This window comes from Stigmatopora nigra, chromosome 19 (assembly GCF_051989575.1).
Source record: "Stigmatopora nigra isolate UIUO_SnigA chromosome 19, RoL_Snig_1.1, whole genome shotgun sequence".
NCBI lineage: Eukaryota > Metazoa > Chordata > Actinopteri > Syngnathiformes > Syngnathidae > Stigmatopora > Stigmatopora nigra.
Genome location: NC_135526.1, coordinates 3,667,593 through 3,686,236, shown reverse-complemented (window position 1 = coordinate 3,686,236; position 18,644 = coordinate 3,667,593). Strand labels below are relative to the sequence as shown.

The 18,644-nt window shown below is 38.0% G+C and overlaps 4 protein-coding genes across 5 annotated transcripts; 2 read left to right on the top strand and 2 right to left on the bottom strand.

The window, feature by feature from the left end:
- Positions 1 to 668: 668 nt before the first annotated feature.
- Positions 669 to 11,415, bottom strand: abcg4a (ATP-binding cassette, sub-family G (WHITE), member 4a). The gene is made up of 15 exons (XM_077741072.1): positions 10,544 to 11,415; positions 8,767 to 8,993; positions 5,992 to 6,109; positions 5,793 to 5,925; positions 5,074 to 5,124; positions 4,842 to 4,987; positions 4,613 to 4,736; positions 3,995 to 4,109; positions 3,785 to 3,924; positions 3,533 to 3,631; positions 3,149 to 3,317; positions 2,959 to 3,059; positions 2,653 to 2,811; positions 2,454 to 2,572; positions 669 to 2,378 (listed from the first exon to the last, which is right to left on the bottom strand). Exons 2-15 carry the CDS (start codon positions 8,990 to 8,992, stop codon positions 2,153 to 2,155), a joined length of 1,926 nt encoding a protein of 641 aa, XP_077597198.1. The 5' UTR covers position 8,993; positions 10,544 to 11,415; the 3' UTR covers positions 669 to 2,152.
- Positions 10,607 to 13,471, top strand: LOC144212883 (cobalamin binding intrinsic factor-like). Its single transcript, XM_077741073.1, has 5 exons — positions 10,607 to 11,145; positions 12,039 to 12,175; positions 12,260 to 12,401; positions 12,472 to 12,605; positions 13,175 to 13,471. The coding sequence occupies exons 2-5, from the start codon at positions 12,100 to 12,102 to the stop codon at positions 13,240 to 13,242; spliced, it is 420 nt and encodes a 139-aa protein (XP_077597199.1). The 5' UTR covers positions 10,607 to 11,145; positions 12,039 to 12,099; the 3' UTR covers positions 13,243 to 13,471.
- A 924-nt stretch (positions 13,472 to 14,395) lies between these two features.
- Positions 14,396 to 16,445, top strand: LOC144213003 (cobalamin binding intrinsic factor-like). Its single transcript, XM_077741239.1, has 4 exons — positions 14,396 to 14,559; positions 14,743 to 14,884; positions 14,954 to 15,087; positions 15,945 to 16,445. The coding sequence occupies exons 1-4, from the start codon at positions 14,484 to 14,486 to the stop codon at positions 16,037 to 16,039; spliced, it is 447 nt and encodes a 148-aa protein (XP_077597365.1). The 5' UTR covers positions 14,396 to 14,483; the 3' UTR covers positions 16,040 to 16,445.
- A 73-nt stretch (positions 16,446 to 16,518) lies between these two features.
- LOC144213002 (C4b-binding protein) lies at positions 16,519 to 18,550 on the bottom strand. 2 transcript variants are annotated; one of them, XM_077741237.1, is made up of 5 exons: positions 17,945 to 18,550; positions 17,445 to 17,612; positions 17,204 to 17,371; positions 16,922 to 17,122; positions 16,519 to 16,544 (listed from the first exon to the last, which is right to left on the bottom strand). In XM_077741237.1, exons 1-5 carry the CDS (start codon positions 18,036 to 18,038, stop codon positions 16,531 to 16,533), a joined length of 645 nt encoding a protein of 214 aa, XP_077597363.1. In that variant the 5' UTR covers positions 18,039 to 18,550; the 3' UTR covers positions 16,519 to 16,530. The 2 variants fall into 2 exon arrangements, with proteins under 2 accessions (XP_077597363.1, XP_077597364.1); XM_077741238.1 differs by having other exon boundaries at positions 17,445 to 17,609.
- Positions 18,551 to 18,644: the final 94 nt, after the last annotated feature.

Below are 18,644 nucleotides of genomic sequence, written 5' to 3'. Positions count from 1 at the left end.
TGCCACTTTTGCCTGTCTGCCCAAAGTTGTTTTTATCCCTTTTCTAACACTTTGCAGAGTCAGCAAGAAGCTCAAGAGTTTGATCCAATTTGAGGATGATGAAAACACTTATCTGTCATGTTGGCAGTAAAACGACAACGCAAGAGTTCCTGTTCAGCCACAATTTCCTGCTCTTGAAAGGAAATTATCTTTACAGGATCTGGCAGAAAAGGCACCTTCCTTGTGGCATTAACATAATTTAATCAGCATTTTATTTCAGTTGTATTATTTTGGACTCTACCCCTATCTATTAACATACACATTCAAATGCTTTAAAAAAAAGTCCGTAATGAGATCTATCATTACATATAAATTCCTATTGCACATAATGCCTGTGGGAAAAAAATAAAGTGCTTAAATTAAACTAAAGTTCGCATGATAAAACATATAACTTTAAGTATGTCAGGATGTTTGATAATCCAATGTCACAATGTTTTCTATTGCTTTGAATAAGAAAATCGGGGCCCTGCTACATTGTTTTTTTTTTACCGATATTCCAGATGAGGACATCAATTCTTTTCACACATCTGACATGAACAGCCATGGAAAAAAAATAATGCACTTCAATGCCTTAAGTCAGATGCAATAGCTAACCCATCCACTCCCCCTTAAAAAATACAATGTATTATTGTTAATGGGATTTCACGATAATGCTTCAATTGCTATTATTTCATATCCTTTCCTTCTTCCACTGATTGCATCTCACATTAATCTGCCTTGTCATTTTTAACTCTTTCATTTGACATTAGCAGCAATATATCGGTTTCAAGGTCATGCCATCCTCATTAACATAACAAAATGCACATACTATTTAGATGGGATCATAAACATATGATCTCAGGTCCTACACAGAACAGGAAACATTCTGTTATTTTACTTTCCACTTAGGTCTCATCGCACCTTCAGCCATAATAAAAAATAAAATATAATACAAATAAATACAATACTAAAACATATACTGAAAAGTGCATTGTACTCATATTTTTTCACAGCATAACATATCCACTGTACAATCATTGATTATATGCCTACATTATTTTTTTATACATGATAATAAGGATTTCTAAATAGCATAGATTGAGTACGAAACATTTCATAGCAAGTCTACCGGAAAATAGTTGCATTGCCCTGAACCAAGAATTTGCATGTTTGTGTATATATATCTATATCTATATCTATATATGACAGACAGACCAACATGTACGGTATGGTAATATAAGTTATGTGCGCAAACATCCAGCACTGAAGCGGACAAAGCTTGTATCATTCTTTTTCAGAGGCACACAATCAGCCCAGCCAGCATTTCAAGTATCAAGCATTGCTTTGAAAAACGCACGTCAGTCAGACTTCAGCAATGCTGAGTTGTGGCGAGAAGAAAGGATAATTCCATAATACTGAAGCTCATGGAGAAGGGAGGAGGCTAAAGAACCTAAGAAATACTTGGACGGATAGTTTCAGAAGAGTAACAGCAATTAAACAAGCATTTTTTTTTCCTTGTACCTCGGCTACTCCACTTCTACTAAGTGCAGCCTATACATTTAGGATAGCCCTCTGCATCAGTCTGGAAACAACAGTCATGGCTGTTTTATTTTTAATTTTTTCTCCTAAGGCTGTCTCCATGCTTCCTGAATACTTCCGAGTACAAACAATGAGATATTGTCCTGACAGCAAATGAGTAGGACTCATGATGACATCTTTACAGTTCCTTCATCTTCATCCGACCATTTATGTTGGCCAGTAAAAATGATCAAAAGTCACCCAGTGGCAGTTGGTCTATTAGGATTGTAATCCTCAAAATGGAGACGCAAGGAATTGTTAAAAGGTCTGGCACTTGAAGTTTCCGCTTTGCTTGGTGATAACAGGAATGTATTCTTCTTGAAATTTAAGGATTGATATTTTTCATTGAACACCATTTGTGGGATTTCTTGTGTATTGAGGATTGTTATCTAGGCATAAGGGGGAAGAGAAGTACACTAATTTAACATGCTTTCCGTATCTTTCATCTTGGTTCATATGTATAGCGGAGATGACTTGAGGGGAAAGAGGAAGAGGAAACGTCCATGAATAACAAGCAGTTTCATGGATATATGGAACTGATATTTACGAGTAGACCTCAACGCTCAGACTTAACTTTGTATCGCAGGACAAAGTAAGTTGCCAGTCTGAGAATGAGGAAGAAAACCCCTAACACCATGAAGTCTACATAGAGCTTTGCATCTTCCACATCCAACAGCTGCAGGACCTCCTCCGGCTTTTGAAATTTACACACAAGATCGGGACATTCAAGCTCAGTGCGGTTCATCCCGTAGATGGAGAGTATCACCCCCTCGAAGCCATACCTAGAGACAACAAAACATTGTGAGGTGTCTTCATGAAAGAATATCTGAATGAAAAAAAAATTGAGGATACTATACCTAACATAAGATACATAAGAGCTCCACTTTAGGTATTTAGGAATGGTGTCAAAATTCACGAAAAAGCCAGAGAACAGTAGCACAGGTATAGCCGTCACCGGACCGACGAATGTTGCCACCTGTGAAAAAATGCCATGCTGGATTTACTAATGGTAGTTTTAAAAGGTAACATGTATACTTCATGTCGGGAGGATCTTACCTGCAGAGATGTGGATGCAGCACCAATCAGCAGTCCAAGAGACTGGGCTACTAAAGCTGTGGAAGTGGACAAGGCCACAAAAAGCAGGTAGCGGCCAGCCTCTGCAGGCTGTTCAGTCATCCAATACACAATACTGCAGTACATGATCGGACAAATCACCTGTGGAGGAAAAAAATTGTGTTGCTACTCACTCAGTTTTCATGAAAATAAAACAGTCATGCGTATGTTGAATTGAATCCTGTTGTAGTAAAACCAATTGGATGTTACTATAGGTAGTCTAGGTGAGCTAAATCTCTGAAACATTACCTGAAATGGTACATCCGCCATTGTTTTTGCCAAATAGTAAGCCTTTAGGCTGTACCAGTAGTTAAGGTGTTCTCTTAGAAACACAGACATTTCCAGTGGAACTGTGGAAACAAAACACCAAGTTAAGTGAATTTCTACTCCAGATTTTAAGAGCAAGTTCATATTATTTAGGACAGGTAAGAAATCTTACAGGTGAGAACGGTGGGCATCAAGGCAGCAAACATAAGAAAAAGCATGGAGAAAAACAGGAAACCCGTGTTGTTGAAGACTTTACTGGCATCGTTTCCAATTTTGAGATAAAGTAGACCAATCAGGACTCCGATACACAGATGGGACATCACTCTCAGGTGGGTCAATACCTATTAAACAAACAATGGTGTTTATGTCAATCCCTGATATCCAATACTTTTCAAATCTTTCCAATATATGGCAATGTGTAAATATCCGAATTGATAATGTTTTGTAACTGCAATAGCGTTCCTTTTTTCTTTTTAACTTTACTACAAAATTCTAGACTAACATTGAGCCAGCCAGCCAGTAAAACTACCACATAATTGTTATAAATGTGTTTTACCGTATCTCTGCATATTGTGATGAAGGTTCTTTTAAAGAGGATACGGAACTGTGTGAATGTACTAGTGGCAAAGCTATGTTTCTCCAGGGTTCCTGTCTCCTGTGAATAGAAAAAGAAGATATAGTTAATACAATCCCAATACTAATCTATATCTATATATAAAGCTCGCATAAGATGCTGTATTTTTCAAGAATTGGTCTCCTCTCTTAGAGTCCGATATGTGATGTAAATGAGGTGATCAGAATCCCTCACATTGTAACACTGTGATGGACAAGAAGAGTCACTCTTGTCTCTGGAGTTCTTCTTGCCCTCCTCGGAGCACAACCCACCCTGGACTGCTTCGAAGAGCACCGGGTTCAAGTCCCCATACTCTCCCGAGGCCACCTCGATGACTGGTGGGAGAAAAGAACCGAGAAAAGCTCTCTCACATCAATTTGTGGATGTGTAGAATATTTCACTTACTGAAATCAGCTGGATTGTGATATGTCGGGCAATGGAGACCCAGATTCTTGAGATAAGGGATCAGATAAGGGACTGTGCCCTTGTAGATGCATTGACCTTGGCTGAGGATGTACAACTGGAGGAAGAGATTTAGGTATAGTGACTGCAGACCAAGCGAAATACAACCATTAGAATAAAAACATCCTATTCAAACACACACTATAAAGGATAATTCCCCCATTTGGTTTGTTATTTAAAAGGAACACACACATTTTAGAGAACAGATTTCCATAAAAAATTGGAAATTGTTCAGTTTACTGCAATTTCCATTACATTATGATTCAAACGACAATACACTTAATATACTTTGACTTGTATGTATGTATATAGTCATTACTATATACTCACACTGAGATGTAGGATCTTTATAAAGGCAAAGTTTCACAATGCAGGTTTTATATTGTTATTTGGCATATCTTGCAACTTACTTTAGTGTGAATTCAAAAAAAAACATCAATAATCAAAAGCCAAGGCAACTATTATTGCTCTCTTTATCAGACAACAGTCAGACAGTCAGTCAGTCTTATCCAAGCATTAGAAAATAGAAACAAAAAAAAGCAGCGCTGCCACTTTGGTTACCTTATCAAACATCTCAAAGAGCTTGGCACTGGGCTGATGAATTGTACAGATGATTGTTCTCCCTCCCTGAGCCAAGGACTTCATGAGAGAAACTACTTGGAAGCAAGATGCGCTGTCCAGTCCGCTGAAATGTGACACCAAAACAAAAAAAAAGAAAAGAAAAGGGAAGCAGAGGCTTGAATCTGGATTTGTGTTCACCATGCAAATTTGAATACACTTGATGTTTTACCTAGTGGGCTCATCAAAGAACATGACAGGAGGGTTGTTGACCAGCTCCAGGGCAATTGCTAGTCTTTTGCATTGACCCCCTGACAGAGAATTGGTACGTGTTTGAGCACAGTCCAAGAGCCCCAGAGCGGTCAGAATTTCATGCACCTGAAACATTAAAAAATATTTTTACCTATTCACCATCATTTAATAACCAATTAAAGAGAGATTTTGATATATTTACGCAAACTGACCAGTTCCTTTTTGACTTGCACGCTCTCATTGAGTTTTAGATTGGCAGAGACCTGAAGATCAGCAAAAAACAGCAATAATGAACACCCATCTATGTTTTGCACTGTCTACTAAAGTTAAACAGTATTTCTGCTAACAAGATCATTAATAAAAATAAAGATATTAAAACCATAGTGTAACCATCAATTGAAGGCATATAAAATATGAGACACGCTGACAATTGACCAAAACTCCAGTCGTATCGGGACTCGAGGACCAGTTTTGCTCTCTGTTTCCTGACATTTTTTGCCTGTGGATTTGTTAATTTTTGACTGTTTTCGACTTGGAATGAATTGTTTAGATTTTGTTATGTTGTTTTCAGAGGGTTTTATATCAGATTATGCAATGTAGAAGTTGTACTAAGTTCATTTTTTCTTGTTTTTAACTACGTTTTGACTTGTTCATCTATAAAAGACAATGGTTTTAGGTTTTTGTTAGCGGACATGTTTCCACTGTGGACACTCAAACTGAAAAAGATGGAAGAAACGCATCGAAACATGTCAGGTGACTAACCTTAAAAAACACCATTGTCAGTCCAAACATATGTAATGTCGTATTCTTGGAGTCAGATAGTGGTAAGAATTAAATGAATGTGTGGCCTTTACCTGAGAGATCAATTACCAACACTACAGACTCAACATTTTGAGAAATATCAAAAAATGTATGAGAAAATTGACCTCACCATCATAGCTTCCTTGGTTGTAAGGTGTGGCAGCAGCATGTCATCTTGCATAATGTAGCAGGACATCTTTCGGAAGGTCCGCAAGTCCCTAGGGCGGCCGTTCACAAGGATTTGGCCCTTCATGCCTGTCTCCCTATACATCCAAACAGAAAATATGGATATCTGTGCAAAGGTAAATGTTGATTGACCAAAGTCTCACCTGTAGCCAGCCAGGATATTCATTAAGGTGGATTTTCCAGCCCCGGATGGCCCCATGATACCAATCAGCTCTCTGCTGTTGAATCTTCCAGAGAGACATTTAAGAAGGGCTTTGTAACCTGAAGTGGAAAACAACATAGTTTTTTTTATTATGAGCTATTGTACTTAAAAAAAGAAAAAAAATGCTCTATTTATTGAAAATGTATACTCATCATCACTAGTGATGTCCTGATCCAATACTCACTATTGCTATCAGCACCCAATATGATTGTATGATTAATATTTTTGGAATAGTGATTGTATATTTTTGGAGTATTACATTTGGTCACAAGATCGGATCCCTGCAGCAGTCGCACATTTTAGTATTATTGGGATAATTGCAAACCACAAGGGAATCAAAACAATAACACAAGAGTGTCAAGATTAAAGTTAAAGACTTTTGCACAGTGCTGACAACATTAAAATGTGGAAAGCATGATATATTTTCTCATTCTTATTACAACTCTTAAACCAACTAAAGAAGCTAAATGCTGAATTCATCGCTTCATTGAATAATGATACAAAAGGCATAAGAAAAATCCTACAATGACACATAAAGACTCTGATGTTAATGCATGTAGAAACATTGAATAGTTCTTATTTATCCGTGTTTTAAGGGATATTTCTCCTTTTATGTGCAGTGAATACTGATGATCCAGACCACAGTTGCAGCTTGCGCATAATAATGTTTTTTTTTTTATCTGCGTGACTCTACGGGGACATCTTGATCACCATGTCTCACTCAGTTATATGGCAAGAGGACATCTCATTGTCCACTAAGGACACACATAAATGCGTAGAAACATTTTAAATGTTCTTTCAGTGCGTTAGACATTGATTGAGTTTTTAAAACCTAATTTCTATTTTCCTCAAGGACCGTGACTCATGAGACAATCAGTAGAAAACATTTATATTCTATACCACTATTCCCAGAAGGACAAGGACATTGCTATATCATTATCTCATTTTTTTTCTCAGTAAACTGATTGAGGTTAGAAAATATATTATACACAATTCATCAAGCAAGCAGCTTGACATTTGATAGACAGAAAGATGTGCATAGTGCAGGAATGAGTATTTGGTGCATGTAAAGCGATTATATTCCGCCTTCTCCTGAAAAGGGGTCAACAATTTGGAACAGTTCTCCTATTGGGTAGCTCAAAAATCACTTTATCTATTTTATATCCCCACCAATAAAGGTGAAAACACATCCTTAAACTGCAGAGGAGGATGGTGATCATCCAGAGCACCTTTTGCGTACGCCCCATTTGCCATAGTCATGCCTAGGAATAACTCATAAAGAAGCAATGCCATTGAGATGAAGATCTGTGCTCTGCTTCGCACGTCTGACATCACAGACTCAAAGCTTGTATGCGTCATCCTTTTTTTTTAGCACTGTATACAAATGGGAGGCCAGGATTTGGATTGAAAAATCATTCACTGATAAAAGGAAGGAATCATGCATTGCATGAGCGGGGAAAAAAACAAACATTACAGTGTTTTATTGCATTCCTACGAGGCACTAAAATAAATAAGGGGACTTGATTTACAGTATTAAATGATTGCACATGCAAAAATATGAATTTACGTACCCAAATAAAGGTTAAATTATTAAATAAATATATCTTGAAATGGCAAACAAAATCGCATTAAGAATTTTTGGCTTTTTAATGAGCTATTTCTATCAAAATTAAGTATTGGGGGGAAATTGGGTTATGAAATGCATGGTATTTTTTGAAGGTTAGGAAATTGTGAGTTTAATTGTGAAGAAGTCGTTATATAATATGAAATGTCTGAGGCTCTTCCTGTTCGCATATGCATCTCAGGATGATCTGAAGTACCCATAAAGAGATCACAAGTGCATGTAGACAGCCTAGGCCGGATTTGAGCAGGGGGGGGGGGAAAAATGTATTGACTTCATTTCAATACAACACAATACATCGAGTTTTTTTCCGCTCTTTTTTTACCCCTTTGAAAAATACTTTCTTTGGGATTATTGCAGCATATGCTTCAAATGAATAATGACATTTCCCCTCCTAAGTGTACAAGAATGTACAGTAAAAACTACCCTGCCTTATTAAACCTACAGGGCAGGTAAACAAAAAGTTTAGATAAAGTTGATTTGTCAAAAAGTCATGATGACCTGCCGTCAGACATTCTTTTATCATTAATAAGGTTGGTGTCTTTCAATGCTGTTCATATTTCATGAGCAGATCAATCATGTCTGACTCACTTCCAACAAAGGAAAAAAAGGGATGCAAACAGTGTAACAATATGTGAGCGTAAATTATTTACAATGGCCAGACTGCTGAGCACTGCAAAGGCACACTGAGAGTGTGTATGTATGTAAGTGAGTGATAAGCGTAAAATAGAAAGCAAAGCATCAAATATGAACATTGAAATAGTCAGAAAAATCACATTATTTTGTACTAAAGTGAGCCCTGCTGGTATAAGGTATGCTTTGTTTACAACCATTACATGATGCGCTGTTATTATCATTAGTTTCTAATGAAAAATAGTTCCACTCAGAGGATATATTTTCCTAGAGGTTTGCTTGACGGAAGCTAAAATGGATAATGATACTGAAAACACACATGACTACAGGATAGGATCCGATCTAGTGACTCTCCGAAGTCCAACCGATGCAGATACTGAATATCGGATCTGGACTGCGCTAGCATGTATCGAAAATATTGATCTACATCCATCACTTGGACTTTAAGATGGAGCAGTTTACCTCTCCTCCTCCACCAAGGACCTTCACGGATGGTGTGAGACAGCTCATTAAACTCCAGGTCCACAGCAGAGCGACGTGGCAAGTGAGAGAACCGCTGTGCCTCAGTGATGTGATTCTCCACCTTCTTCAGGTGGGTAAGTAGGGGCGCCTCTGTGGGTGCCCCACTGTGAAGTTTGGTCTCCTCCATGGGGATGCTGACAGAACCCTGGTCTGTCCTTTCAGCCATTCTGAAAGAAGTGCACAGACAATCTTAATTTCCTATCTATGTGGAGGCATTAATACAGTCAAATGAGGAGGTGAAGGACAAGTTTGGCATTTACTTTGAGTTCTCTAGTGCAAGGAAACTTGTTCAAATCCTTTTCCCAAAACCCTAACCCTAAAAGATTCATTTTTTTTTACTAGTTTTTTCCTCAATGGGAATGCAGTTCAATTAAGTGGACTACTGTAGTGAACAGTATTTAAAAATGATATATACTACCTACAAATGAGGTAGAGACTATATACTTCTGAAACGATTTCCACTTAAGTTAAGTACTTATACTGTTCGGATACTATCTAAAAAGAAATAGTAAAATAAATAACTTTTCCATAATCTCCTTAGTTATGTATTTGGAACAAAGTACACCTTAATACTAATTATTAGACTATAAGGGTAAAGTTTGTGTTTGTAAAGTGTATGGCTCATCTCTGTCACATGCTAATGCACCCTTAAATATTATTGTATGTTCTTTATGTGCTGAGCAAATAGAAAGGCGAGGTGATTGTAGCCCTTACACAACTGTGTGTCAAGTCATGACTAAACCTATGTATTTACATGATTGGTGTAAAAACACAAAGTATAGTCTTGTCTCAAGCAAGATTTACTAAAATATGCTCATATAAAGAACCTTGACCATGACTCTTGTATTGATCACCGCACCATTAGCAAATTTCCATTACCAGGCTGCATACATGCGCAGTAAAACAGATTTTAATGGCCTCTTACTCAAGATGAAGGCCAGCCTCTTGTGTCATCAGGTATGGCCGCCACAGCCATGACTTATGAGTGTGCTATGGTCAAAGTTCACTATAACAAGATGAAATATGATAAATAATCTAAACAATCTTCAAATATAATCATAACATTACACTCTCAACGTGGACTATAAGTCAACTGACTTTGACCAAGAAAAAGTACACCATTGACCAGTCACCAACTAATTGTACGACATAACTAGATATTCACAATAGGGCAAATTAGCCTTAAATTAACTCAGAAATGTTTGAAATGCGGTTGTAAACAGAGGTACCATATTAAAACAACACAAAAAGGCCAGAACCCAGACTAGAAAATGTTTCACCACTCTGCCACCCCTGATAGATATATACATTCATTATTTTTTTAACCACTTATCCTAACAAGGGTCGCGTGGGGTGCTGCAGCCTATCCCCTACTAAGCAGGGGACATCCTGAATCAGTGACCAGTCAATCGCAGGGCACGAGGAGATGGACAACCATTCACGCTCACACTCAATTTAGTGTTCGATCAGCCTACCAGGCATGTTTTGGGGATGTGGGAGTAAACTGGAGTAGCCGGAGAAAACCCACGCAAGCCTGGAGAGAACCTGCAAACCCCACACAGTGAGGACCCATATAAAATAAAATGGAAAAAATACACTGTGACACACTAATGATGAATTTTGCTATTAAGGTCACATTGGTTTAAAGTAGACATTCCTTCACATTGCTGCAACACTAACACATGCACACACACGCACACAGGCACACTACACTTACTTATTACTGTGTGTTGAAACAAGCAAGTGTGACGACTGTTTTCTCTCTCTGGGTGGGATAGCAACAGTCCACAGGAGAGCCCTTTGAGAAAAAAACAATGCGATCCCAGTACATCAGAAGTACCAATAAATAATCCCAGTCGGCGCTATTATGGTGATTCTATGAGGGGAAAATCCAATTGGTTTAAGGGTGCAAAAAGAAGAAGGCTGCTTCTCGTTAAAAGATCTCCCGGGGTGCGGCAGCCGCTCATGGTGTCTTCGTCATCCCGCATCCTCTGCACAGGCAACTCCCGTGATTAAAATCATGTCCGGCGTCAGACTACGGCAGTATCCCACTGATATAAAACCGAGATTTCTTTTAGTGTATCCATCCGCTCCGAGTCCGCATCGCAATTCCGCCTTGATGTTGACGATGGAGGATGAGTGGGAGGAAGGTCGATTATCTTCGGGCCGGCCGGGATGGAACTGAAGTGCTGCAACAGTGGCTCGCCGTGCCGTGCTTTGCTGTGACGGCGGATGTTGGAAAATCGGGGAGCCTCAGTGAGGGATGCGCACGGGGGTCTGAGATCTTGCAGGGCGTTCCTACTGCTGCACAAGCAATAAGTACGAGACAAGAACGAAAAAAAAGCTTAATTTCCTACTACTAATTCCATTTCGGGTGCAAGTTTAGTAGTGCATCACACCGGTTGATACATTTCCGAGTATTTTTGCACTCGCCCCTTTATTCAACATCTTGCTTGATTGCATATTATTATTTTGAAAATCAAAGGTGTATGAACACTTAAAGGTAAACAGAAGAATGAGTTCTCCACTCACTCTCTTTAATGGCTGCACCTGCGGAGCTGTCCGGTGCTGATGCTGCAGTGGCCGGGTTATTTTCGGTAAATCAGACAGGGTTACTAGCGTTCAAGGCCCAACACGTCATACATCACCCCCCCCATTGGAGAATACATATTATGTCATCTCATCTCATTTTCTGAACCAGTTTAACCTCATTAGGGTCCCGGGGGTTGCTGAAGCCAATCACAGTTGTGTGTATATATAAACACACACACACACATATGTATATGTATACCCCGGTAGTTTGAGTGGTTAGCATGTAAGTCTCAGAGATCACCAGTGTATCCGTAGGATACTCAGTAGAGCATGCACAACAGGCATATTCAAACCAGAAATGTCAGATAAGAGGTTTAAATCCCAAAATGGGAAGCAGACACCGATAAACTACCATTAAGGAACTTGCAACTATCTTCAAACACATCAGGTGAAATGCATGTGCATTGAATATATATTTACTCTGTGTAAATAGGAAAGGCCGAACTTCACAGCAATAGTATACATTTCTCTTTCAAATGCATGTAATTTGTCATTATATGGAGCTTGAATAACTCTCTGTGAAAAGGATTAGCACTTTTAAATGGGAAAGTTAAACCTAAACAAAAGGGTGTGTTTGCATGTGGTGAATGATTGCATAACTAAAGGTGTTTGTTATACAGGTGAGTGCGGTGGGCAGTATAAATAAAGCCCGAGTGAGAAGGAAGTGAAGGCTCAAACAAGATGGCATCAACAAGAATGGCAATCCTCTCTATGGTTATCCTGGTGTTCTCCATTCAAGGGACTCTCACAATTGCAGGTAACAATACGGGATGAATAAGTTATCCAATCACAGAAGTAAACTTTTCTATTGCCCGATATTTCATGTACTATTGCTGTTCAGGTGAAGTGTCTGTTCCACTCAGAGTGTCTGTTGTCAATGACCTGTCCAACATGACCCCGGATACTCATTTCACATCGGTGGTAGAGCGTGGGGTGCTGCTCGGGGCTTTGAGGAGAATACAGGAGACCCGACCTGATTTCGTGTAAGACCTCAGTACTAAAGAATATCTCAAATATATATCCAAATTACTACTCATGTTTTGCATCCATCAGGTTCACCATGAAGGAAGACCCAAACTATGGCCTGTTTTTGGAGAGTGTTAATGGCGTGGCTGGAAATCCCAGAGATCAAACTTATTGGGAGATTTTGTCTGAAAACTATGGGGAATACAAGCATTTGGATGTGGGTGAGTATCCGTTTTCATTCACATGCTGTTTTGAGACAACCATTAGTATACCGATTCTCCACTAATAAAGTGATAAATAAAAATATGAAGAGCATCAGAATGACTTTCTAAACCCAGTCAATACATGAGTGCAATCCACAAGATGCCTTTACAATATAGAAGGTAAAATGCTAAATAAATTCTGTAATGCAGAATTCAAGAGATGGGAAAATGCAAACCTTTGGGTACCTCAAAATACAATAGTTTTCTCACCATCTCATAAAAAAGTTATCTACACTGGAAATCAAGATAAATAATCTACAATAAAAGAGAAGAAAATTCATTTCTAAATGAAAAAAACAATGTTTATTTTCTGCACTTTGGTAGAGAAATTGTCAAAAGCTATTAGTATTTCTTTCAAAGACTATGAGAATATTTCAATGCAATATAAAAAATACAACATCACTATATTATTGCAGCATTCTTTTAAGCAAATGAATGTTTTCAACAGAAACATTAGCAATAGGACGTATTGGTGATTTTTGTCTGTTGAAGCTTATTTTAAACTACTGTATTTCTCTATTTCACAGGTATTGGCTGCTACATACCATCAGAAAATGAACATATTGTGTTGAGATTCAGTACTAGGGCCAATTAGTCGAGAAAGACCTTTAGTCGATTCCACCAAATCACCTAAATAGCGTAACCTGATGGTTGAGTGTAGCAAGTACACGATGTGCATCTTTAAAAACAAGAAATTATTACAATAAGAAATGCCTTCTGTTTATAAAAATAAACGCATCAACATTTTCTCCTCTAAAACTGTCTTGCCCAGGGATGCTGCTCCCTTTTGCAATGAGATTAAGGTTTCAAATCCAGTCTAATCTTCAGTTTCATTCCACTTGTGTGTTTCACATTAAGTTTCAGTCAACAAAACAGTAGCTTAAGCAATATATATACAGTGATAGTTAATAGTGACCCATCCTGGGTCCCTCTTCAATAGTTCACTTTGAGAGAAAAAAAACTCTTGGTTATGCTGTATAATAAAGAGACAAAAAAGATGACTTGACTTGATTCAATAATTGCCAAATATTACTTGTTCTACTCAAAGGCACAGTAAAACCAAATGAACAAACATACAGAGTGTAATTCTGCGTAAGACGCCGGTAAATCGCCGACTGTTTCCGCCTGCCAATCTCCGACTCACTCTTCCGCATGAACAGGTTTCATTAGAACAAAATTGCGTGATAATGATGCACGGCTATGACAAGGAAATTCTTCCTTATTAAATTTTATAAATTAAACTGTGCATCGACATGCAACTCTCACCGGACGAACAGTTTGTGCGTCTATTTAAATTAGAAAAACATGATGCTACACATAGAAGATGACAGAAAAAGAGGGTGTGAGCTGATACGCCCATACATTTGCAGAGCAGGTGTCTCAACATGAAGTGACATTTTTGATAACTCACACCAAGCTTATGCAATACCAACAAGCAATTTTATAGAGTGAGTCCATATATCTTACGCTATGACAACGATGTAGGGCAGAGTTTATGCAAAAAAACCTCTGGGCTGATACTTTTAGACATTTGCAGGGATAAGTTTGTGGAAAAAAAGATATTTTTATAACTCACAAACTGCCGCAATACGGACAAGCAATTGAAAAGGAGTAGCCCAGTTTATCGTACATTGCACAATACGAACAAATAATTGCAAAGCGAGTTGGCCATCTTATTTTACATTGTGCAATCCAAACAAGTAATAGCAAAGTGAGTTGGCCATCTTATCTTACATGACGCAATACGAACAAGCAATTGCAAAGCAAGTTTGCCAGCCCATCCCAATGGCAGTATAAATAAAGCCCAAGGGAGAAGGAAGTGAAGGCTAAATCAAGATGGCATCAACAAGAATGGCAATCCTCTCTTTGGTTATCCTGGTCTTCTCCATTCAAGGGACTCCCACAATTGCAGGTAACAATTTTGCATTAGTTGAATACCAATTCAAGAACAAATACAAACGCAGCAAGACTCTGGTCATTACTTGTTTATTTATTGTATATTTCCTTGGTCAACTTACATTACGTGAATCCATACATGGAATCACAGAAGTAAACTTTTCTACTGTCTGATATGCCATGTAACATTGCTGTTCAGGAGAAGCGCGTGTTCCGTTACGACTGTCTGTTATCGATACCGTGAACGGAAAACCCACCCAAAACTATTCCACATCGGTGGTTGGGAGTGGGGTGCTACTAGGGGCTTTGTGGAGAATAAATGAGGCCCACCCTAAATTCACGTAAGACCTAAGTATTAAATAATATATCAAATATCTATCCAAATTGCAACTCATTTTTGCATCCATCAGGTTCACAACAACCGTGGACAAAAACTTTGGCCTGTTTTTGGAGAGTGTGAATGGCGTGGGTGGAAATTCCAAAGATAACACTTTTTGGGAGATTTTGTCTGAAAAATCTGGGGAACTCAAGCCTGTGGATAAGGGTGAGTATCCTCCCCGGAGGACATCCCATTTTAGAGATCATTTCTTAATGAGTATTAATGAGAAATGGGGATTTTTGTTTTAATTGACGTGCTGTTTTGACACACCTATTAGTATGCCGATTCTCCACTAATAAAGAGATAAATAAAAATATGAAGAGCATCAGAATGACTTTTTAAACCCAATCAGTACATGAGTGTCATCCACAAGATGCCTTTACAATATAAAAGGTAAAATACAAAATAAAGGGTATAATGCAGAATTCAAGAGATGGGAAAATGTGAACCTTTGGGTACCTCAAAATACAATAACAATTATCTCATCATATAATACAACAGTTATCGACACATAGTCCAGAAAATTAAGCTAGATAATCTACAATAAGAGAAAACAAGCCATTTCTAAATGAAAAAAAAAAACGTTTATTTTTTTGCACTTTGGTGGAGATATTGTCAACTATAAGTATTTCTCTCAAAGACTATGAAAATATTTCAGTGCAACATAATAAATACAACAGCACTATATTATTGAAGCATTCCTTTAAGAAAATGAATGTCTTCAACAGAGACGTTTTTGCAATGGAAAAAATTCTGTAACATGTTCTTTACTAAATGGTGACACCTTTTGGAAAATATGTGGATTCTTGACTGGAGTGTATAAAAAACGTATTGAGATACAAATCACAATATATCACCATATCAATACATTGTCACACACTCCTAATAGATATGGGGGTAAGGGACTAAAAAGGCTCAATTTTTGTTTTTGTTTTTACAAATGGTGTTGTTAGTACAAGGATGTATTGGTGATTTTTGTCAGTTAAAGCTTATTTTAAACTATTTTTTTCTCTATTTCACAGGTATTGGCTGCTACATACCAGAAGAAAATGAGCACATTGTGTTGAGATTTAAACACTACAACCCCCCGAACCAAGTAGTCAAGAAAGAACTTTAGTAGCTCCCACCAAATCACCTGAGTAGCATAACCAGATGGTTGAGTGTAGCAAGTACACACTGTGCATTTTTAAAAACAATAAATTAAGATGCTTTCTGTTTATAAAAATAAACGCATTAAGATTTTCTCCTTTAAAACTGTCTTTCCCAGGGATGCTCCTCCCTTTTGCAATGAGATTAAGGTTTCAGCTTCTCTAGGGACAGATGGGCAAAGCAGTGGAGCCACTAATCTTCAGTTTCATTCCACTTGTGTGTTTCACATTAAGTTTCAATCAACAAAACAGTAGCTTAAGCATAACATATACAGTGATAGTTAATAATGATCCATTATGGGTCACTCTTCAATAGTTCATTTTGAGAGAAAAAATACTTTTGGTCATGCTGTATAATAAAGAGAAGAAAAAATATGACTTGACTTGATTGAATAATTACCAAATATTACTTGTTCCACTCAAAGGCACAGTAAGACCAGATGAACAACTTCATATACTATTAACCAGTGGAGACTGAAAAGAGAAAGGAAAAAATGGGTCATAAACAGTGTCAAATTCTAAACAAAACACACAATTTTAGTTGGGTCCAACTCAGCTAAATTTGCATTTTTTTTTAAATTTTACAATAATGATAGTCCTTATCATCATCAATGTGATTTTGAGCAAGTGGTGGGTTTAGCCTGGACAGGTGGAAAGCAGATCCTATTCACATCTAAGAATAATTTAGATTTCTAACTGAGATGTACATTTTGGAAATTTGAAAGAAAGCCTGAAAACCCCAAAAACTTCTCAACTGTGAGAGAGACATAATAACCACACACCATGTCTAAAACAACACAAACTCTATTAAAGTGAGTGTTCTGGTATGTTAAAGTTCCAAAGATACTCACGGCAAGATAATGCACAGTCGCAGATGCAAGGAATACACTGCGCAAAGAAACGCTTCCATCCAGTCTCCTTCTTCTTGCAGTTATTAATCTGAGTGCAGCCTTGTTTGGGAGGCCCTGAGTAGCTTTTGTATGCACAGGTAGAGCTACATGTCCCATTGAGTTCCCGCTCACTGATTTCTATGGAACCCTTTTTGCACATTCCTGCAAAAAGTAAACAGCCAAGGATTATAAAACATCAACAACAAGAGGGGTGCCATGTTTTGTAGAGTTACATCCACATACTGAGGCAAGAAGGATTTGGAGTCCAGAGGCCGTTTGCTTGGCAAGTCCTGTTTGCGTTCCCCACCAGCATGAAGCCAGGACGACAAGAATAGTTCAGCACAGATCCCACCCACCAGTCATTTCCATATACGATTCCATTGTGATCCACATCTGGCTTGCCACAGTTCACTAGTATAAGCACACATATTTTATAGCATCATACTGTGACTGCTTAGTACTGTATAGCCCTTTCTTGCCTTACCTCTGCACAAGGATTTGTAGCCCAGCCAGCAGCAGTTAGAGTCTCCACATGGATCTCTCCTGAGTTCCCGGTGGCGTGCCTTGCAGCCAGAAACACAAACTGGGGCTGTTCCTGACCAATATATGTCCCCAAGAAAATCTGGTTGGGCAATCCATTCTGTGTCTCCTACTAGGCACACATTGGAAGGATTTCTACCAAAAACTTGAAAGTATTGTACTTCACAAAAAGACACATAAAATGAATATTTTTCCAAGAGTAAATGGAACTAGGAAATACTGATTGGATATTTTTGCATGCAAGTTCAGTCCGATTCACCTGCTTTGTCCACTTCTAAATTGGGCATCACAGTAAACTTTTGGTGACAAGCAGTGATATTTTCCTCAGATAAATGATATATTGACTTATTAAATAGCAAAAAGTCATTAGTCTTGAAAAATAAAAGATCTCTTCTTGAAAACCAGTATTGTCAGCAACAAACAAAGCAGTATAATCGATCTTACCACTAACTTCTACGTCTTTGATCCATTCAGACACTTGGCAGCTTGCCCTTTGCAAGGAAGTAAAGAACAGCAATAGCAGAGGATGAAATCTCATGGCTTTTATGGTTCCGTAGCAACAATCTTGGAAAAACAATGCAGATCTACAAAGTCAGTCAAGTCATGATGTTCATTAAGGAACCAACACATTCCTGTCCTTGCACATTAGCTGACCCAGGAAAGCTGAGGGAAGAAGATGGAGTAGCACACTAAGCTGTGTGAGTGTGTGTGTGTTCCTTAATCTTCTACACTTGTGGGGCAAGCTGGGTGGAAAAAAAATAAAGAATTGTTTCCTGTTTGAATTTAAATAATAAATAAATCAAAAATTCCAACCGAGATCTGTTTGCATATATGATTTCCGCATCACTGACAGATTGTTTTAGAAATTGTGAGTTTCACTAAAGAGAAAATATAATTTGGGGCACAGTAAAATACTGTTAATGAAATGATTTTGAATGGACACCCATTTCACACTGAAAAATGCAAGCTAATGTATACTTTGTTATCATATGTAACATTAACCTTCATTTGACAATAAAATATGTCTACTCTTTGATACAGGGGGTAGAATGCAGTGGACTTAAATGTTTACATATAAATACTAAAGATTATTAAACAAAAACCAAAGTGCATTCATCCGGTTGTTCACATCGGTGAGCAAGAT